This window comes from Physeter macrocephalus, chromosome 4, assembly GCF_002837175.3.
Source record: "Physeter macrocephalus isolate SW-GA chromosome 4, ASM283717v5, whole genome shotgun sequence".
Taxonomy (NCBI): Eukaryota; Metazoa; Chordata; class Mammalia; order Artiodactyla; family Physeteridae; genus Physeter; species Physeter macrocephalus.
In genome coordinates this window covers 75,244,436-75,266,411 of record NC_041217.1, presented here as the reverse complement: position 1 = coordinate 75,266,411, position 21,976 = coordinate 75,244,436, and the positions used below count along the sequence as shown (strand labels likewise).

Below are 21,976 nucleotides of genomic sequence, written 5' to 3'. Positions count from 1 at the left end.
GGCCTCTCCCACTGCGGAGCACAGGCTCCGGACACGCAGGCTCAGTGGCCACGGCTCATGGGCCCAGCCGCTCCATGGCATGTGGGATCCTCCCAGACTGGGACACGAACCCGTGTCCTCTGCATCGGCAGGTGGACTCTTAACCACTACACCACCAGGGGAGCCCAGCCCAAGTAGTTTTGACTTGCATTTCCTTAACAACGAATGATGTTGAACATCTTTTCATATACTTATTGGTCATTTTCACATCTTCTTTGAAGAAATATCTATTCAAATCTTTTGCCCATTTTTAATTGGGTCATTTATCTTTTTATTCTTGAGTTGTAAGAGTTCTTTATACATTCTGGAAAATACTAGGCTTCACATTTCACATAATTTATTTTTTTATTTTTGGCCACACCACGTGGCTTGCGGGATCTTAGTTCCTTGACCAGGGATTGAACCTGGGCCCTTGGCAGTGAAAGTGTGGAGTTCTAACCACTGGACTGCCAGGGAATTCCTATATTTCACATAATTTAAATAGCCACATGTGGATAGTGGCTACTGTATCGTACAGTGAAATTTTAGATATTTATAACATATATTTAAAAATGGGGGGACTTCCTTGGTGGGCCAATGGTTAAGAATCCACCTTCCAACGCAGGGGACGCTGGTTTGATCCTGGTCGGGGAACTAAGATCCCACATGCTGTGGAGCAACTAAACTTGCACACTGCAACTACTGAGCCCATGCACTCTGTAGCCCGCGCACCACAACTAGAGAGAAGCCCACACGCTGTGACGAAAGATCCCGCATGCTGCAATGAAGATCCCACGAGCCACAACTAAGACCTGACGCAGCCAAATAATAAATTAAAAAAAAAGGAAGGCAATGGTGGTAATCACTTTGCAATAAACATACGTATCAAATCATTATGTCTTATACCTTAAACTAATACTATATTATTTGTCAATTATATCTCAAAAAAACTGGGGGGAAAGTAGCAAAAATAAATAAATAAAAACAAAAATGGAAAGCAATGTAAATTTCTGAAAATAACAAAAATAGTTAAATAAACTACAACATATCTAAATGAGGTTCATAAAGAATCTTCAATAACACGAGGCAATGCTAATGATATATATTAAGTTTTAAAAGTTAGGATACAAAATCATTTATTTGATATGAACTCAACCTTGGAGAGAATACACAGACACACCTGCGCATGTGCACACATTCCTCAAAGAACTGTGACTATGGCATATGATTAATATCTGTTATCTTAGAACTCCACAACTGTAAAAGGCTTCAAAACACATGTTCTGTATTTGAGGACAAATTAAGGAAGGACGGTTATTAATCTTGCAGGGGTTTTTACCTTTAAAATATATTTAGCTACATTCATGTGGTAAAAAATTCAAACATTATAAAAGGACACACAATCAAAAATAAGTCTCCCTCCCACCGCTGCTTCTCGTTACTTGCCTCAGAAATAACCAATATTAACAGTACCTTTTGCAGCCAAAGATATTCTGGAATGTTACATATGTATTCTATCCTGCCTTCATCCTTTTACTTCACACTTTTACTCACACATGCAGTTTTATTCTTAATAAATTTATTTATTTATGTATGTATGTATGTCTGCACTGGGTCTTCATTGATGCACGCAGGCTTTCTCTATTTGTGGCAAGCGGGGGCTATTCTTTGTTGCAGTGTGTGGGTTTTTCATTGCAATGACTTCTCTTGTTGTGGAGCATGGGCTCTAGGTGTGCGGGCTTCAGTAGTTGTGGCACACAGGCTCAGTAGTTGTGGCTCACGGGCTTAGTTGCTCCATGGCATGTGGGATCTTCCTGGACCAGGAAGATCCACTGTGCCACCAGGGAAGTCCTAACATGCAGTTTTTTGTTTTTATTTTTGGCTGCATTGGGTCTTAATTGCAGCACGCGGGATCTTTGTTGTGGCAATGCAGGCTCTTTCGTTACGGTGCGTGGGCTCTTCATTGCGGCACACGGGATTCTCTAGTTGTGGTGCACAGGCTTCAGAGCGTGCATGCTCTAGAGCTCGTGGGCTCTGTAGTTTGCGGCACGCAGGCTCTCTGGTTGAGGGGCACAGGCTTACTGCCCCACGGCATGTGGGATCTTAGTTCCCCAACCAGGGATTGAACCTGCATCCCCTGCATTGGAAGGCATATTCTTAACCACTGGACCACCAGGGAAGTCCCCTTCGTGCAGTTTTTATGTTGCTTTTTATCTCCACACTTAAAATAACTAGGAAAAGTATTCCCTATCAGGACCTACAAATCTGATTTTTCCCCCAATTATTTTATTGTGGCAAAATACACATAACACAGAAGTTACCATCTTAACCATTTTCAAGTGCACAGTCAGTGGTATTAAGTACATTCATGTCACTGTGCAACCATTACCATCAGTCATCTCCAGAACTCTAAGTCACCAAGTTAAGACACGAGGAACAGGACAGAGGGAGCATGAGGGAGTATAGTCATCTGTATGAAAGGTCTGAATTAAATGTCCAGCTTTGTTAAAAATATAAGCAGAAACTTTACACCAATAAATTGAATACTTAAGAAAAAATATAAATTAGAAAATTACAAGTTACCAAATCTGACTCAAAGAAATAGAAAAGCTTTGCACAAAGTAAATAGATACCTAGATGGCTTCACAGGCAAACTGTATCAAACACTCAAGGGATACATAATTCCAAGTTTGCAAACACTTCCCAAGAATTAAAAGAAGAAATACTGCCTATTCCATTCTACAAGCCCACCAAAATCTCAATATTAAAATCACAGAAGGGTAGTACCAAAAAAAAAAAAATTATAGGCCTATCTCTGTTATAAAAGTGAAGATGCAAGATAAAAGTGAAGATGCAAAAATCCTAAATATCAGCACAACAAGGGCTTCCCTGGTGGCGCAGTGGTTGAGAGTCCACCTGCCGATGCAGGGGACACAGGTTCGTGCCCCAGTCTGGGAAGATCCCACATGCCGCGGAGCGGCTAGGCCCGTGAGCTATGGCCGCTGAGCCTGCGCGCCCGGAGCCTGCGCCCCGCAACGGGAGAGGCCACAGCAGTGAGAGGCCCGCGTACCGGAAAAAAACAAAAAGAAAGGAAGTAAAATGACTATTTGCAGAAAGCATGGTCTAATGTATAGAAAATCCTAAGGGAGCCACAAAAAACTTCTAGGAAACTGATAAGCTGATGCTAAAATTTATTTGGATTATATATGAAATACAAATGAATTTGGAGGACTTTCACTAAGTGATTTTAATACTTACTGTAAAGCTACAGTAATTAAGACAGTGTGGTGCTGGTATAAAAATAAACATTTAGTTCAATGTGACCCTCAAATACAACATATAGCCAGCTGATTTTTGACAAGGACACCAAAAGAATAGTCTTTTCAACAAATGGTGGCGGAACAACTAGATAGCCATAAGCAAAACAAACCAACCAACTACCCTCAGCTCTTATGTTAAGAATTTTTATTCTTCAAAAGACACCATTAAGAAAATGAAAAGACCACATCTGGGAAAATGTTTGTAAAACAGATCTGATAAATGAATTGTACCTAAAGTATAATAAATCAGAAGACATATATATTGACTTAGAAAAGTCAATAATAAAAAGACAACCCAATTTTTTAAAAAAGGCAAAACGATTTGAATAGATATTTCCTCAAAAAACATACATAAATGGCAAATAAGTATGTGAAAAGATGCTCAATGTCTTTAGGAACATGCAAACTACAATCACAATGTGAGGGAGTCCCCTAGTGGCCTAATGGTTAGGATTCCAGCTTTCGCTGCTGTGGCCTGGGTTCAGTCCCTGGCTGGAGAACAGAGATCCCACAAGCCACGCAGCGTGGCCAAAAAAAAAAAAAAAAAAGCTACAATCCCACTTTGCTAGTGGGAATGTAAAATGATATGGCCACTTTGGAAAACACAATAGCAGTTTCTTAAAAACTCAAACATACACTTACCTAAGACTTACCAATTCCACTCCTAGGCGGAGTATCCAACAGACATGAAACATAATGTGGACATTAAGACTTACACATCAGGGACTTCCCTGGTGGCACAGTGGTTAAGAATCCACCTGCCAATACAGGAGACATGGGTTTGATCCCTGGTCCGGGAAGATACCAAGTGCCACAGGGCAACCAAGCCCGTGTGCCACAACTACTGAGCCTGCATTCTACAGCCTGCGAGACACAACTACTGAGCCCGTGTGTCACAACTACTGAAGCCCGTGCGCCTAGAGCCTGGGGTCCGCAACACAGAGAAGCCACCACAATGAGAAGCCCGCACACCGCAACAAAGAGTAGCTCCCACTCACAGCAACTAGAGAAAGCCCGTGCGCAGCAATGAAGACCCAATGCAGCCAAAAATAAATTAATAAACTAAAAACAAACATACAAAAAACTGTTAAAGAATAGACAAAACCAAATAATCTGTTTTGAGATATATACATAGGTGCTAATGCCACCTATAAAGAAAAGCAAGGGAATTCAGAATACAGGTTACATAGAATGGGGAAAGGAGAACAATTCAATCAGGAAGTAGCAAGAAGTGAAAATCTATGATATCAATACTAACAATCTTCTATTTTTTTTTTCTGTAACAGACAAGTCCAACAGTTACGAATATGGAGTTAGAATGGTTTCTCCTTTCTTTTACCTTCTATTTGTTCATCTTCCCACGTTTCAATTTTAATCCTGAGACTTTCCTGTCCATAGCCTCATCTCTTACCTGAATCAATACTGAGGACATCATCGTCTTCATCAGGAATCTCAATTATTTCTGTAGGCCGGGAAGCTTCATCCTCAGAGCTACTGTCCCGGTACTGTAGTCCCAGTTTGGAGTAAAAGTCCTTCACCAAAGACTCACAATTAGTCACTGCCCTAATATTGGAACACACGTAGAAAAGGTCAAAGCCAGCAGAAGCAGGTGTAAAAGCTATTAGAATTTATATATATTTCAGTATACACTGACCTCTATTTAAACAGGCCATATTCCAAAGTGTCTCTGTTTTGAATTTTAAATGCTTATCCCATAGAAAAATGTTTAAATAGTGGTTTCCAGACTAGTTCTTCAAAAATCCAAAATAAGCCCAAAGCACGGTCCTTTCAACCTTACCTCATTATTTACCTTGCTGTTATTTGAAAATACGTTCTAAGTGACAACTAGGCAGGAGAAACAAATCTTCTGGGGGTTTAGGAGTAGAAACAGGGCTCTAGGAACTTATTAAAGCTTCACAGTTACATAAAACAGCAAGTCTTTACAATATGCACTCCCTAGGTGATTCTACTAAGAAAACAAAACAATTGCTCTGAAGTAGAGTGAAGTATAAAGAAGGGGAAGGGAGTCAAGACTTGGACTCCCCTATTGTTGAGCATATTAGCCTCTGATAGATGAATATTATATTATAAGGGTGGTTGTGAGGTCAGATTATGGCCCTTAACCCTTGAGGAAGAGTAAGGTTCTACATATCTGTACCTTCTGAAGTACAAAGTGCATAATGTCATGAACAATTATACTATTTTTAAAATGTCTGCCAATAGGTAGATTTCCTCCTATTTCCTATGTGGTTCTTACCTGGATGCATCATCAAAGAGCTGGTCAACATGGGCCACCTCGGATTCCTTCTGTATTACCCACGTCTCCAACTCTGCTAGTTGCTTCTTGCGCTGCTGTATACAGTCCATCTTTTCCAGTTCTTCATCAATGAACTGCCGAAGTTCCTCCATAGAGATACCCAGCTCCTCAACCACTGCTTGTTGCAGCTCTGCAATCTCTTCAGACTCCACTGCAGCTGTTGCTGCATCCAAACCAATGCACCCAGGGAGGGAGGACATACTGTTGTCCTCTACATGGAGCAGGAAACTAGAATTACTTTTGGAGTTATTATGACTGCAATAGAGAATTTCAGTCCCCTAATGAAACTCATTCCTACTCCGCTACTTGTTACTCAAATATACGTGGTTAGGTTTAATCCTATGTTCTCTTTCCCCATTCTCCAGTATCTGAAGCTGAGATTTTGTAGAGTTCTCATCTCCTGTAGGCTATAGACTATAGGCCTGAATAAAATGCAAAAGTTTGAGAGGGCACGGAAGACATATATTATGCAACAGGGAGCTACCGAAAATAATGTTTTAGGAAACTGAACAGAACCAGTTTATTAAGGAAGATATTTCTGTGGCCTGTGTTCTTTAACTGACTAATGAGATAAATCTTTGTTTGCACGCTCTAATTTGAACAAATACTCCCCACCTGGAGGGGAGGGTTTGGTCTACAACTCCCTAATTCGTTGTTTTCTCTTTAATTACTTTTCCCCTTACATTCCTTTGCTTTTGTGTGGAAATTTCCTGTTTGAAAAGTCTATAATACTTAAGGACAGAAAAGCCTGCAGCAAAGAGGTTTCCCCAAAGTAAAAGGAAATAAAGCAATTTGGGAATAAAACGTGGCTACCTAAAATCGACAATTCAAATACTCCCACATACAACTCACATTGGTGTTAACTGCTTTTTTTATCAAACGGTTAAAGCAAAACTGATGCCATAATGCCGTGCGACCCCAGCGCCAGTTCTCACTGCCTCCATTTTTCTTTGGCCCACACACCGCCCCACCCCCGCGCTATCCATTTTAGGGGTGCGTCCCACCCACCAGCAAACCCAGCTCAACCCCGCCCCCGCTAGTCTCCCGGGGAAGACCTCCTTCCCACCCTCGCCCGACCTCCTACCACAAACAAAACATTCCATACAAGCCCTTGGTCTCCAAATACCTCAATTAACAGTATTTCCCACACCTCCCAGCTTCCAGCTATGATGGCTCTTTCTCACCAACCAGAGCCCAGACTCACAACTCAGGGGTCGGCCTCTGTAGGAGAGAACGAAACCAAAGGGAAAAGGGAGCAGGGGGAGGGGAAGAAGCGTGAGGGAGGGAAGGGGAAGCAAAAAAAAAAAAAAAAAAAAAAAAAAAAAAAAAAAAAAGACGCCGGAAGCAAACCTGAGGTGCCGTTCCGGTCGCCGCGACGGTAGCCTGACGGGGTCAAACCCAAAGGTGCAGGGCGCCCCCTCAAAGGCTGGGCAAACTCAAGCGAGTACGCATGCGTCGAGGCAGAGCCTTCCAGGGCACACGTGAGAAAGGACCGGCCGGCCGGGTAAAGTGGGCGTGGCCTAGAGTATATTACAGAAGCTCCACCTCTTCCACCACCCCCGACTGGTGGCAGCAATACTAACTTTATTGTGTAAAGGCTGAGTTGGCAAACACTCTTAGGTTTAGAATTGTTTCTCACTTTTACTTGAGTTTGTTTCATTACGTAAGTTGTACAAATTGTAACAGTCGAATATTAAGATGTAACTAGAAAAATATGAAAATTTCCTCTCCACCCCATCACTTAACCACCCCTGCTCCTTTGAGATAAAACAGCTTACTTTTCTAGGCTTGGGTGTACAAGGTCAAACATGTGGATTTTTTATGTTTTGTTTTCATTTAACATGTGGACATCACATGAAGTCAATAAAAAGGATAAAAGTTGTCTTTTTAACAGTTGCATAATATTTCATAATATGGCTAAACCATATTTAGGAATTTAGATTGTTTTCAATTTTTAGGCACTACAAATAACTCAACAATAAACATTAACATCCGTTTGCAGTAGTACTTTAATTTCTGTGAAAGAGATTCCCCAAAATGGAATCAGTAAAAAAATAATGTACTTTCTCCCATTTTTATTAGGATCTGCTGTCAAATTACTTTTCAAAAGGTTGAAACAATTTTTACTTCCACTAGCAAATCTGTAAAAGTATCTCTTTTCCCCACACCCTCAGTAGGACTATTTGTTAACTATTTATTTATTTAAAATATTTATTTATTTATTTGGTTGCACCAGGTCTTAGTTGAGGCAGGTGGGCTCCTTAGTTGTGGCATGTGAACTCTTAGTTGCTGCATGCATGTGGGATCTAGCTCCCTGACCAGTTGAACCCAGGCTCCCTGCATTGGGAGCACAGAGTGCTATCCACTGCATCACCAGGGAAGTCCTTGGTAACTGTTTAGTTTTTAAGAATTTGATATGTGTTTAAATAGTATCTGCATCAGGACAGACTATGCTCTGTGCAGAAACAACTCCAAAAGCTTAAAACAAAAACACATATTACTTGCTCGCACCACATAATCATCTCTAGAAAGTTGACAGTGGAGCTCTGCTCATGATAGCTTACTCAGAAACCCAGGCTGATGAGCTGCCCTGCCAAAAGGAGAGAACACTAGAGGGTCTCACGATGGCAATTACAGTGACTCAGGACACTTTAATTTTCAACTCATTGGCTTGAATGAGTCATAAGGCCCTACCCAAACACAAGGGAGCCAGGAAGAACAGTCACATCTCATCTCTGGAAGGAGGGAGAAGCAGATGTATTTGATGAATCAGCACTATTGACTACCACAGACTCTCATTATTGCTTTGATTTGTTCAGCTATATTTACACTAACTGCATCTAACTTCATTTAAAAAGTATAAACCAGAACCTCCTTCCTTTTTTTTTTTTTTTGGCCATGCCGCACGCATGTGGAATCTTAGTTCCCCGACTAGGGATGGAACCCGTGCCCCCAGCATTGGAAGCCTGGAGTGTTAACCACTGGACCACCAGGGAAGTCCCCAGAACCTGCTCTGTAAGACTGGAAATAGGGCCTGAGCATCCAGGATCATCAAAGTTTTTAAAATCCTCTCCTGGTAACCACACTTTCACCTATGCTCATATTACCTGCCCACCAGTTTCCTGGGACCACGCTAAGTGCCTATTTCTAATTGTTAAGACACCAGGAATTGAGGTACAGAGAAGTAAATGTCTCCTCTAGATATCTGAAATTCAGAATATTCCAGACTCACCTCATGATCGTATTATTTTCTAACCTGAGCTAGAAATTTTAGACATATTACTCCTTATAAAACACACACACAGGGCTTCCCTGGTGGCGCAGTGGTTGAGAATCGGCCTGCCAATGCAGGGGACACTGGTTTGTGCCCCGGTCTGGGAAGATCCCACATGCCGCGGAGCGGCTGGGCCCGTGAGCCATGGTCACTGAGCCTGTGCGTCCGGAGCCTGTGCTCCGCAATGGGAGAGGCCACAAGGGTGAGAGACCCGCGTACCACAAAGACACACACACACACACACACACACGATATCTATTGAGTGTTTACTTCATACCAGGCACTATTCTAAGCACTTTACAATCATTAATTTAATCCTCACAATAATCCTATGAGGTAGGAACTATTATTATCAAAGACACACACACACACACACGATATCTATTGAGTGTTTACTTCATACCAGGCACTATTCTAAGCACTTTACAATCATTAATTTAATCCTCACAATAATCCTATGAGGTAGGAACTATTATTATTGTCCCTTTTTTTTAAATTAAATTTTAAAAACTGAGGTATAATTGACTTACAACATTATGTTAGTTCCAGGTGTTTCAAATAATTTTTTTGATATTTGTGTATATTGCAAAATGATCACCACAATAATTCTAGTTAACATGCTACCATACATAATTTTTTCTTGTGATGAGAAATTTTACAATTTTTTTTCTTAGCAACTTTCAAATATGCAATACAGTATTATTAACTATAGTAGCCATGCTGTATAATACATCACCATGACTTCTTTATTTTATAACTAGAAGTTTGTACCTTTCAACTCCCTTCACCCATTTCACCTAACCACCCCCCCAGCCCCCACCATCTCTGGAAACCATCAATTTGTTCTCTGTACAAATTGGTTTTTGGTGGTCTTTTTTTTTTTTAAGATTCCACATATAAATGAGATTATACAGTATTTGTCTTTCTCTGTCTGAATTACTTCATTTATCATTATGCCCTCAGGTCCATTCATATTGTCTCAAATGGCAAGATTTCATCCATTTTTATGGGTGAATAACATTCCATTGTATATATTATTGTCTCTTTTTTTATGGATGAGAAAACTGAGGCACAGAATTAAACAAATTTCCCAAAGCCACAAAGTTAAAAAGTGTCAGAGCACGGCAGTTTGGCCTTACAGCTTGTGGTTTTAAACCTTTATACAATACAGCTTGTTTATCCTAGCTTATGAATGCTTTTTATATCTTTTCCCTCCTTTCTTTTCCAATTCTACTGCCTTTATTTTGTTCTTTCTATTTTTTTTTGGCCTCACCACGCAGCATATGGGATCTTAGTTCCCCAACCAGGGACTGAACGCATGCCCCCTGCATTGGAAGCCTAGAGTCTTAACCACTGGACCACCAGGGAAGTCCCCTAGATCTTATTTCTTGCCAGGACAAAATAGTCTCCTAATTGATAGGCCTTATTGTAGATCAGTTCTATCAGTAGCTCTGATCATGTCACTCCCCTGCTTTAAAACTGTTTTCTTTATGTTTAAACTTTACAGTATAAAATTTGAGGCTCTTCATAATTTGGCCCCAATTTACCTCTCTGGCCATGTTTCCCATTTCTCCTTTCACACTCCTGATTATATGCTATTTACTTAACAGGTCTATGCATTTCACTTTTTTTTTTTTTTTTTTGCTGTACGCGGGCTTCTCACTGCTGTGGCCTCTCCTGTTGTGGAGCACAGGCCCCGGACGCACAGGTCCAGCGGCCATGGCTCACGGGCCCAGCCGCTCCGCGGCATGTGGGATCTTCCCAGACCAGGGCACAAACCCGTGTCCCCTGCATCGGCAGGAGGACTCCCAACCACTGCGCCACCAGGGAAGCCCCGCATTTCACTTTTATATCTTCATACTTTTGTTTACTGTGATCTATCTCCTGGAATGACCCTTCCCTTTCTGTTGGTGAAATATTAATTCTCTAAGGTCCAACTCAAATGTCTTCTCTGTGAAGTTTTCATAGACCAGCAGTTGTCAAACTTTAGTATGTATCAGAATCACCTGGAGGGCTTGTTAAACCACAGATTGCTGTCCCCACACCACACTTGGAGTAGGTCTGGGTGGAGTCTGAGAATTTGCATGTCTAAGATTTTCCCAGTTGATGCCCATGCCATTGGTACTGGGACCAGAGTTTAAGAATCATTGTTCTAGGGACTTCCCTGGTGGCACAGTGGTTAAGAATCTGCCTGCCAATGCAGGAGACACGGGTTCAATCCCTGGTCTGGGAAGATCCCACATGCCGCAGAGCAACTAAGCCCGTGCTCCACAACTACTGAGCCTGCGCTCTAGAGCCCGCATGCCACAACTACTGAGCCTGCGAGCCACAACTACTGAAGCCCGTGCACCTGGAGCCCATGCTCTGCAACAAGAGAAGCCACCGCAATGAGAAGCGCAAGCACCACAAGGAAGAGTAGGCCCTGATCACTGCAATAGAGAAAGCCCACGCAGCAATGAAGCCCCAACACAGCCAAAAAAAAAAAAAAAAAAGAAAAGAATCATTGTTCTAGACCATTCATTTACCCCCTGCAGAATTAACTCTTGCCTCTGTTCTTCTGTTGCCCTAGTTCCTTTCCACTTGTCTGTTATCTGTGTGTGTGTGTTTCCTCTGCTGGTTTGAGATCATCTCAAGGCTGAGTTCCTATCTTAATCATCTTTGTTTCCCCTAGCAACTGACATATTGCCCTGTACATGCGGTGCTCTGTAATGTGTGATGATTAAAGGGAAATCTTTGCTCTGCCCTGATTATGTTTCTATTAGTTAGATTCGTTCAGCTTTCTGATGTGTGTGTGTGGGTGGGCTGGGGGTGGAAAAGAGGAATGGGGATGTTGAAGAGAAACAGGAGCTATTTGGAGCATCACATTCCAGTCTGATTTCTTCATTGCCCTGAGGAGGTGAAGTGATCAGTTCAGTATATCAGCAGTGGGACTCAGGGAAGTGTCTTCTAAGGACTTGTTGCTAAACATGCAATCAGGGAGCCTGCTAGAGAACCTAAATCTCTGGCCCCACTCTGGATGTACTGAATCAGAATCTGAATTTTAATAAGACCTCCAAGTAATTTTTTTGCTCACTAAAATTTGAGAAGCACTATAGGAAAGGCAGGTATGAGCTGTATAATCCTTTCCAGGGCAATATTTAGGGAGTCAAGCTCTGGCTTCGTTTTTTTTAAGTATTGAAGACTAACTCTTGTCAGAGATGATGAGGCCCTGATATAAATGACTCACATTATTAAAATTTACAAATTATTGAAGTAAACAGCTTATTGTCAGCTTAATAATATGAAGTTATAAATAACTGATACACCAGTTGGAATGCTCATGTTGGTATGCTCAGTATATTCACTCCTGTAATCTACTGTGATATGTTGAAAAATCACAACCATATGCTACTTAGTACTTGATCATGAGAAATCATAGTATGGGGTCCAGAACCTTGGAATGCCAAATGATCCTTTCCTTGGAGACAGACTTGGGGGAAATTAGATCATAATCTGAAGGTTACTGTGTGATCTCAGAATCAAAACAAAGGAACATAGGGATTAAAAACTCAGAGGGTTTCAGGCATCAGGAAAATATTGTAAAGGAGCAAAATGGGGTGAGTGAGGACTGTGGTCACCTGGGAAATACGTGTCTCACCTACAGGGAGCAGTTGATATTTAGGTCTAGCTAATTTTTGTCCTGTGTGACACATACAATGCTGCCAGATCTCCAATTTTTCAAGTGAACTTAAAAACCCATATTTTTTTTTATGAAAGCTTCTGAGTTTTGAATATTGACAACTAATTCAAAAATTTTGTAAATTCTGCAATACTCTGAATCAGCAATTCAAATTCTAGGAATTAAAATACATACCTTTGAAATGACATACAGTGCTAAATTATCTTCTACAACATTGTTTGAAATAACAAAATATTTAGAAGCAAAATAAATTTTCATCAGCAAGGGTTGGTTAAACAAACTATGGCACACCAAAACAGGGACACACTTTCCAGTTGTGTTTTTAAAAAAAGGCTAAGGAATCTCTTTGTGTATTAATATGAAGTGATCTTCAAGATACTTTATTAAATGAGAGAAACAAGTGCAGAACACGGTATACACCACGCTATTAGTTGTTAAATAATAGTAAAAATATACATTTTCATATATATACATAAAATATCACTGGATGGATACCTAAGAAATTAACACTGGTTGTCTCTGAAGAGGGCAAATGGAAGGGTGGGGGACAAGAGTGAGAGTAAGAGTTTTTACAGTACACCATTTTATACCTTTTGAATTTTGAAAATAGATAGTTTATTCAAAAAAATTACTTTAAAAATAAAAGGAAAAGAAGAATGTCTGGAAAGATACACATATATGCAAAAGCAAACTATCTTAATTGCAGTTACCTCTAGAAAGAAGGATTGGGAAACAAGGCAATGTCTAGGAACTCTGCATTTTTATCCTTAGGTAATGATTGAAAAAAATTTTTTTTATTATGTGCATTTGTTACTTTTACAATAATTTAAAAATGTGAACTCAAAAAGCAAATATAAAACCCAACACACATCCACACATGCTTTGTAGATTACACTGGAGGGGGTCTGGCCCAATAAAACTTCTTTGCAGACCCACTGGATTTCTAAGCCGCCAGTTTAAGGTAAGTGAAAGGAATGTTTAAGGATACCAGATTAACAGAGATAATGTGGGCAATAAAACCAGACAGACCCAAGGTCTGTGGGCTGCAGCTCCCTGAATCTCCACATCAAGGACTATCTGGCTACTGAGCCTAGAAATCAGCTGTCCAATGGCTAATTGCTTTCTTTCCTGAACAGCTTTCACACTGGCCCTGTGTGAGTTTGCCTTGGGTTGCTCCTCTTTCTCTGCTTCCACATATGATCCATTTCTTCTGACTGATGCACTTTTTATTTCCTTGGATAGGTTACTGGAGAAAGTAGGATAACAGTCAAACCTGTCACTCTCTAGTGACTCTATATGGATGCTCTCATTAACCATGTGTTTGTCTTGCATTTTATTTTAGAAAGTGGAGAAAAGGTTAATTTCTGAGCTTCTGGAGGGGTAACCCTCCAGAAGCTTGAGGGTTACTGCTCAAGTACTGCTCAAGCAGTACTTGAGCAGTAATCCTCAAGTACTGCTTCAATCTTAATCTGCTTTCATTTTACCCTGACCTGCACCTTGCCCTGAATTTCTTTTCATCCAATAAGGGTACATCATCTCTTTCTCTCTTTCTCCAGTTTAACCAATACAGCACCATCTGTTCTGGTGAAGGCAAAGTCTAGTATCTCCAGTGGAAGGCTCCAGTTTCCCTGCCTCCATTTTCAAATAATCCTGAGCATTTACTCAGGCCAAGCAGGGGGGCAGCCCTGCTTCCAGGAATCAGGAACACAGACAATTATCAAGTCTCTGCTAACAGTGCATGGCTAGAGTTATGTCTCCATACCATTTTGTATTGCTGCTAAAGCCTGGTCCAGCATGGTCCCAAGGATACAAGTCTCCTCTGAAGTGATTGCATGCTGGTACAAGTCCCTGCACAAGCCCAAGTGATGCCCCACACTTAGATTCCAAGGTTACAACTCTCTTAGTTCACATTCCCGTGCGAGGTCACTGTTGCCTAGAACATTTGGCCAGTCTGGCTGGACTTGAGAGCTTTAGTCTCTATTATTTACTGTGCTAGAACCAATTCTCTTCAGCCAAACCTGTGTTGAGCCTTGGTCAGTGGCCTAGATGCCTCCTTTCCTTCTAATGAATTCTCTTATAGACTTTACTGCCGGTTAGCCCTAGTTCACTCTACCAAATTTCCGTAACTTCAGACTTTGGAGAGTAGGCATTATGATTTCATTCTCTTTTCTCTTAAAAGGTCCCTGGGATGCTGATTGTGACATTCATCATCATCATCATCATGTATTATATATTAACTTCCTGTGACTGCCATAACAAATTATCACAAACCAGGTGGCTTAAAACAATAGAATTTTGTCTCAGAGTTCTGGAGCCTAGAAGTCCAAAATCAAGGTGTTGGCAGGGCTGCACTCCCTCCAAAGGCTCTGGGGAGAATACTTCCTTGCCTCTTCCAGCTTCTGATGGCTCCCACCAAGGATTCTTTAGCTGTGGTTGCAGAACTCCAATCTCTGCTCTCTTCTTCACCTGACCTTTTCATCTCTCTCTCTCTCTGTGTCTTCTCTTCTGTCTTTTATAAAGACACTTGTCATTGGATTTAGGGTTCACCCCACTAATCCAGGCTGAGTTCATCATGAGGTCCTTAACTTTCCATTTGCAAAGACCATTTATCCAAATAAGGTCACATTCATAGATTTCAGGGGTAAGGACATGGACATATCATTTTGAGGGCCTCTTTTCAACCCACTAGACGTTATTTTATAAATGAGTAAATGAGGAAATGTAGGCTGAGGGAGATTAAGGGGCTCACCCAAGGCAAATTTGCTCCCCTCTACCACAGAGCTCTGCCTGCTTGAGAAGGGCATCAGCTTTTTTTTTTCTTTTTTTGGCTGCGTTGGGTCTTCATTGCTGCACACGGGCTTTCTCTAGTTGCAGCGAGCAGGGGCTACTCTCCGTTCCGGTGCGCGGGCTTCTCATTGCGGTGGCTTCTCTTGTTGAGGAGCTCAGGCTCTAGGCACACGGTCTTCAGTAGTTGTGGCATGTGGGTTCAGTAGTTGTGGCTTGCGGGCTCTAGAGCGCAGGCTCAGTAGTTGTGGCGCGTGGCTTAGTTGCTCCGCGGCATGTGGGATCTTCCCCGACCAGGGCTTGAACCCCCGTCCCCTGCACTGGCAGGCAGATTCTCAACCACCAGGGCAGCTCCGGGGCATCACCTTTTATAAAACCTCACACACTGAAAAGGTCCTGTAAGACTCTTATCTTATAAGGTTCCTGCTGGCCTTATATTTGCATAACTAAAGGTACTTCTAGGGCCACCTCTAGGAGGGCTTCTAGTTTTAGAAGCCCTTACCAAGCATCATGATATTATATTACATTACCTCATAAAATTATGGCCAACTTTCTAATATTAAGAATATTAGGGGCTTCCCTGGTGGCGCAGTGGTTGCGCGTCCGCCTGCCGATGCAGGGGAACCGGGTTCGCGCCCCGGTCTGGGAGGATCCCACGTGCCACGGAGCGGCTGGGCCCGTGGGCCATGGCCGCTGGGCCTGCGCGTCCGGAGCCTGTGCTCCGCAACGGGAGACACCACGGCAGAGGGAGGCCCGCATACCACAAAAAAAAAAAAAACCACGTACGGCAAAAAAAAAAAAAAAAAAAAGAATATTAGATACTGGAGGATTGAAACCCATGGCCTTATTTTAATCAATAAGTTCAACCTGTCTCTGTCCCACTTTGGTAACTATTTCCCTGAATAGGAACAACACAGACTGGCTTGTGTTTCATCCTTGTTACTATTCTCAACTTAACCTCATGTGCCTATTGTGGAATGCAAGAGTGAGAAGGCTGAGAGATAGGGAGGTGAAATAATAAAAAGTCTGTTTCATAAATGTCTATATAAAAGATTTCAAATCTCCTGTGAAGGGAGGTCTACCAGGCTTTTTCATAGTTCAGCTCAGAGATGGTTCTGTGGTTGTGGAGCTGGCCTCATAGGGATTCTTCACCAACTTGGCACACCGAAAAATCATCACCATTAGGAACAAAAAAAGAAGAAGAACAAAGGCAATGGCAAAGCCTTTGTCTACATCAACACTGCTGGACAGGCTTGAATCATCCATGAGAACACACACCTCTTTAACCTTTCCAGCTGTAGCTACTTCCTCAGGAATGTCTTCAGATTTGTCATATTCCTAGACAAAAAAGGATAAAACAAGTTTACTGGTTTGTATATGTATATATGTATTTTCTTAATAATGCTATGTTGAAACCAGAGGGTTTTCAAAAAAAAAATTAGCAAGATTTATTTGAGGCACTTGTGAAACTGAGAACATTAGTATAGGTGACCTTCAAGAAATACACATATGCAAAAGAGGAAGAAATACTCCAAGGCAAAACATGAGCAATTATGTGTACCTCAGAAATCAACTGGGGCTTCCTTGCTCTGTTAAATCCAGGTAAAATTGTCTTGAACACCCCAATTGTGTGTTAAGTCCAAATTGTTCTCTAATATTTATTCAAATTCTGAGTACTTACTCTAAGTAATTTCTTGTAGAGTCTTAACTTAGTAGGTATGAACATAAAATTGTTTTATTTTTTCTAATCACTATGTTTGTGCTGTCATTCCTATGTCTTAATTAAAAATCAGGTATGTCGCAGAAGTGATCAGTTTCAGTTATTAAAACTTAATCGGACTTCCCTGGTGGTCCAGTGGTTAAGAACCTGAGCTTCCAATGCACGTGGTGCGTGTTCGATCCCTGGTCAGGGAACTAAGATCCTACATGCCGTGTGGTGCAGCAAAAAATCCCCAAAAAACAAAAGACAGCTTAATCCACCAAAACAATACTGAAAAGAACGAAGTCAGAGGACTCCCTCTTCTCAACTTCAAAACCCACCATAAAGCTACAGTTATTGAGATAGTGTCATATTGGCATAAGGATAGACATATAGATCAATGGAATAGAATTGAGAGTACAGAAATAAACTCATATATGTATTGTCAACTGATTTTTGAGAAGGGTGCCAATACCATTCAATAAGGAAAGAAAACAAATGGTGCTTGGACAACTGAATAGTCATATGCAAAAGGATGAAGTTGGACCCTTTCTTCACACCATATATAAATATTAACTCAAAATAGATCAAAGACCCAAATGTAAGAACTAAAACTCTAAAATTCAGAAGAAAACAAAGGGGTAAATTTTCATAACTTTGAGTTTGGCAAAGGATTTTTTTTTTTTTGCAGTACGCAGGCCTCTCACTGTTGTGGCCTCTCCCGTAGCGGAGCACAGGCTCTGGACGCGCAGGCTCAGCGGCCATGGCTCACGGGCCCAGCCGCTCCGTGGCATGTAGGATCTTCCTGGACCGGGGCACGAACCCGTGTCCCCTGCCATCGGCAGGCAGACTCTCAACCACTGTGCCACCAGGGAAGCCCTGGCAAAGGATTTTTAGATATGACATCAAAATCACAGGCAACAAAAGAAAAAAAATAGATAAATTGGACTTCTTCAAAATTTAAAACTTTTGAGCTTCAAAAGACACTATCAAGAAAGTGAAAAAACCCACACAACGGAAGAAAATGTTCGCAAATCTTATATCTGATAAGGGATTTGTATCTAGAATATCTAAAGTATTCTTACAACTAAATAATAAGACAACCCAATTAAAAATTGGGCAAAGGATGTGAATAGATATTTCTCTAAGGAAGATATACAAATGGCCGATAAGTACATGAAAAAAATGCTCAACATCATTAGTCATGGGGAATTACTAATCAACAGGCATAAAGTTTCAGTGAAGCAAGATGGATAAGCTCTAGAGATCTGCTGTATGACATTGTACGTGTAGTTAATGATAATGTATCATATACTTAAAAATTTGTTAAGAAGGTATATCTCATGTTAAGTGTTCTTACCATAGTAAAACAAAATTTGAAAAAAAGAAAGAAAGAAAAGAGGTTGGCTGAAGCAGCCTGTGGCAGTAGAGAAGAAGGCAGTGTTGAGATTGAATTGATCAAGGGGGATTTTCTTTTCCTGAGGACCAGATATGGACCACAGATAGGGACCAGCCTGGGGGTCACATAAAAGAGGATCTAGCCCAACAGAGCTTCCTGCTAAGATGATGGTTATCTTAATAGAAAATGGCTGGAGGTGAACTTGGATTCAGCATTGTAAAGACCAGTCAGAGGAGAAACATTGACCTGGAGGGATCTGCAGTTAGATAACCCTAGTGAGGGAATTTCTGGGGAGCTCACAAAAAGCACATCATGAGAGAAAGAGTCCTGAACATCATCCAAGCCTAGAGAGAAAAAATGCCAATAGATTTGTTGTGAAAAATGGTTTAATGGGTCTTCTGGTGACACATAGAGAAAGCTAAAATATTGTTTTATAAAAGATTAATTGGGATGGTGAGGAGATAAATTGCTCTGTGAAACAATATCAAGAATTGCATTCATAATGGGCAGAGTTGTACCTTGGCAGAGAATTGTAAGGAAGTGTTCCTAAACTGAAGATGAGAGAAAAACTAGTCTGGTAGCTGGAAAATGGGGGAAGATTGGTAGATATTTGTACCGTCTTTAAGATATGTATCTCATTTACATATGTATTACATTCTTTATGTGCCTTATCCTTTCTGCAGTGCAGGGTCATGTGTATTTTTGCGTTCCACATTTCAGTGGCTTATCACTCTCTACCTTGTTAATATCCTTTCGGGCCTACTTCCCAAATATGTCTCAGATCAATTCCCTTTTCTTTATCCCTATGGCCACCCCTGTGCTCTAGGCCATCAAATGCCAGACACCTGCAAATACTCTGATCTCCTGAAAACATTCTTATTCTCCGCCAAACCACAGAGCAATCTTTAACAAATGTAAATCAATCAGTCTGCTGATTAAAATCCTTCAGCAGCTTCCCACTGTCTTCAAACTTCTTGATGGGGTTTCAAGGCTGTCCACGATTTGGTCACATCTTGTTTCCTGCCACTCTCTTCTTTGTACTTGTTTACCCAGCAATGCTGGGCTTCTCACAGTTCCATGAGTTTTGCATGATCCTCCTTTGCCTCCATCCCTTTTCTATTAACATTATCTTTGCATTACTCCCATCCTTCTATATTCAACTTTTAGGCCTTAGCTTAAATGTTAATTTCCTAGGGAGATATTCTAGTAACATTCACTATTGCTTATTATAGTTAGTTTCTGTCTTCTCTGATAAAATAGTAATCCTACATGAGACTAAGGACCCTATATAATTTGTTTTTTTACCTGAAAGTCTGGCATACATTAGATGTTCAGTAAGTATCTGTTCAATGAATGACAGTAGCACTACACTTTGCAAAAGTGAGCATGTAAAGATGCTCATTGAATGAATGAATGACTTTGAGAATGTGGCACTGAATTAAGAAAGGATAAGACTGTTGCTGATGTAAAAGGATAGTGTTAGCTGAGTGGTAAAGAAGGAATCCAGACTTTAGTGAATTAAGCAGGAAAGGGCGGTGAGGAAATGAAGACACCAACATTTTAAATCGTTTATGAGGAGTTCAACTACGAAAGAAAGAATAGCAGCTAAAAGCCTATTGCAGAATCAAACGAGGAATTCCTTTTCAAAGGCAGAATGGAAAGGTATCAGGTAAGATGTGTTTGGTTGCAAGAGACAGAAAAGTCCACTTAAGTGAGATTAAATAATACATGAAATTTATTGACTTATAAGACTGAAGTCCAGAATAAGGATAACTTTAGGTATGGTGGATCCAGAGATTCAAGGCATTATCAGGGTTCTGCCTTTATATGTCTACCTTTCTTCTATGTTGATTTTATAACCAGGCTGGCTTCCCTGTTGTAACAAGAATGGCTCCCGAAAATCCAGACCTCACATATTCCCCTTTCATATTATCTCCTCTTCCTCAATTCCAGAGGAAGAAAGAACACTTTTATATCAGTCAGGATTCTTGTTTGCAAGCGATAGAAACAGGATTTCCTTTACTTAAGCAAAAAAGGGTATTTATTATAAAGAGATCAGGTGGCTTCCAGAATCAAGCAGAAGGAGAACTGGTCCTATAAAACAAGCAGAAACCAAGAGAGGCCAGGCCTTGGGAACCACAGCCAAGGTCAGCACAGGAAAAGTCTGGTTAGGGCACTGTCGGCACTGGACACTACCACCATTGGACACTGCTGTTGCTGAGCACTGCTGCTACTGTCATTGGATACTGCTGCCTCTGCCAGGCCTGAATTATAAATTGTGTCATCTTTGTGTCATTCAATATTCCAGACCCTGGCTGGAGCATCTGACTGGTCAAGGCTGAGTCATGCTTCAGCCCTTTAGCCACCACAGGGTGGAAGAGGGAATATTTGGTATCTCTAGGCACTGTAGTGAAAATGATGTTCTGCCTCTCACAGACTCACATAAAGAAAGATTTCCCTCAAGTAAGAAGAGGTTTTGGATGTTGAGCAGACAAAAAATGACAAATATCTATTTTTCGGTCTTGGCCCCAATCCAACTATATGCTGTTTATAAGAGACTCACCTAAAATTTAAAGGCATAAAAACATTGAAAGTAAAATGTATGCTAAGTAAATACTCACCAAAAGAAAACTGAGGTGCTATATTGATGTCAGACAAAATAGACCTTAAGACCAGAAGCATTATTAGGGATACAGAGGAATAACATTATGATGGAGGGCAAAATTCAGTAGGAAGATGTAACAGTTCTAAATTGTATGCACCTAATAAAATAGTCTCAAGAGAAATAAGAAAACAATAGGACTATAGGGAGAAATTGATAAAAATTGTAGTGGATAATAAACACATTATTCTCAATCATTGATAGGTCAACTAGACAGAAATCAGTGAAGATATAGAATATTTGATTAATACAATTAACAAGCTTGATTTATAGAACCATGCATTCAACACTGAGCAAACTCATATTTTTCCATATATTGTTTAATCACATTTGGGTTGGCTTTGGGGGGTTTTTTGGTAATGTGAAACTAAAAACATCCTAACTCCATGTATTAAATCCCTTTCTGCTTAGAATAGCTAGAATGGTTTCTGTTCTCTGCAAGTAAGCCTTGATGGATATAGATACCAAGCTGAGTTTATCCCAGAAGTACAAGTGTAGCATGTATATATATATATAAACCATATGAATACCTCAGTTGTTGCAGAAAAAGCATTTGATAAATTTCAATACTAATATAAAACACCCATATTAATATTCTTAGCAAAATAGGGGTAGAAGGCAACACCTTTAACCCAATAAAGGTATCAACAACAACAAAAAATGTATAGCAAACATCCTACTTAATGGTCAAAAGTTGAAAGATTTTCCTTTTAAAATCAGGAACAAGACAAAGATGTTCACTAGCTTCACTTTATTCAACATCATTCTGGAGGTTCTAGCCAGTGCAGTAAAATAAGATAAAGAAAGAAAAAAAAGAAAAAGCA

General features: G+C 40.6%; 2 protein-coding genes and 1 long non-coding RNA gene across 9 annotated transcripts in view; 1 reads left to right on the top strand and 2 right to left on the bottom strand.

Annotated features, from left to right (window-relative positions):
• LOC129392069 (uncharacterized) overlaps positions 1-4,741 on the top strand; it is a 14,414-nt gene extending 9,673 nt beyond the window's left edge. The window contains exon 3 of the long non-coding RNA XR_008617132.1: positions 644-4,741. This is a non-coding gene — a long non-coding RNA (uncharacterized lncRNA). The remainder of the gene's footprint in view (positions 1-643) is intronic.
• The window catches only part of LOC114486183 (histone-lysine N-methyltransferase SETDB1), a 20,634-nt gene extending 13,712 nt beyond the window's left edge, over positions 1-6,922 (bottom strand). For 6 of the 7 annotated variants that reach the window (XM_055084337.1, XM_055084339.1, XM_055084344.1 and 3 more), the window contains exons 1-2: positions 5,596-6,922; positions 4,750-4,901 (exon numbers count right to left, since the gene is read on the bottom strand). In XM_055084337.1, coding sequence (XP_054940312.1) covers positions 4,750-4,901; positions 5,596-5,855 — 412 coding nt within the window. In that variant the 5' untranslated portion in view covers positions 5,856-6,922. The remainder of the gene's footprint in view (positions 1-4,749; positions 4,902-5,595) is intronic. The other variant, XM_055084338.1, reaches the window with a different exon arrangement.
• Positions 6,923-16,471: 9,549 nt separating this feature from the next.
• Positions 16,472-16,658, bottom strand: CTXND2 (cortexin domain containing 2). The gene has a single exon (XM_055084345.1). It carries the CDS (start codon positions 16,656-16,658, stop codon positions 16,491-16,493), a length of 168 nt encoding a protein of 55 aa, XP_054940320.1. The 3' UTR covers positions 16,472-16,490.
• Between the last annotated feature and the right edge of the window lie 5,318 nt (positions 16,659-21,976).

Excerpts from the sequence above, each read along its gene's own strand:
- CTXND2 (XM_055084345.1), bottom strand. The coding sequence starts at position 16,658 with ATGGATGATTCAAGCCTGTCCAGCAGTGTTGATGTAGACAAAGGCTTT.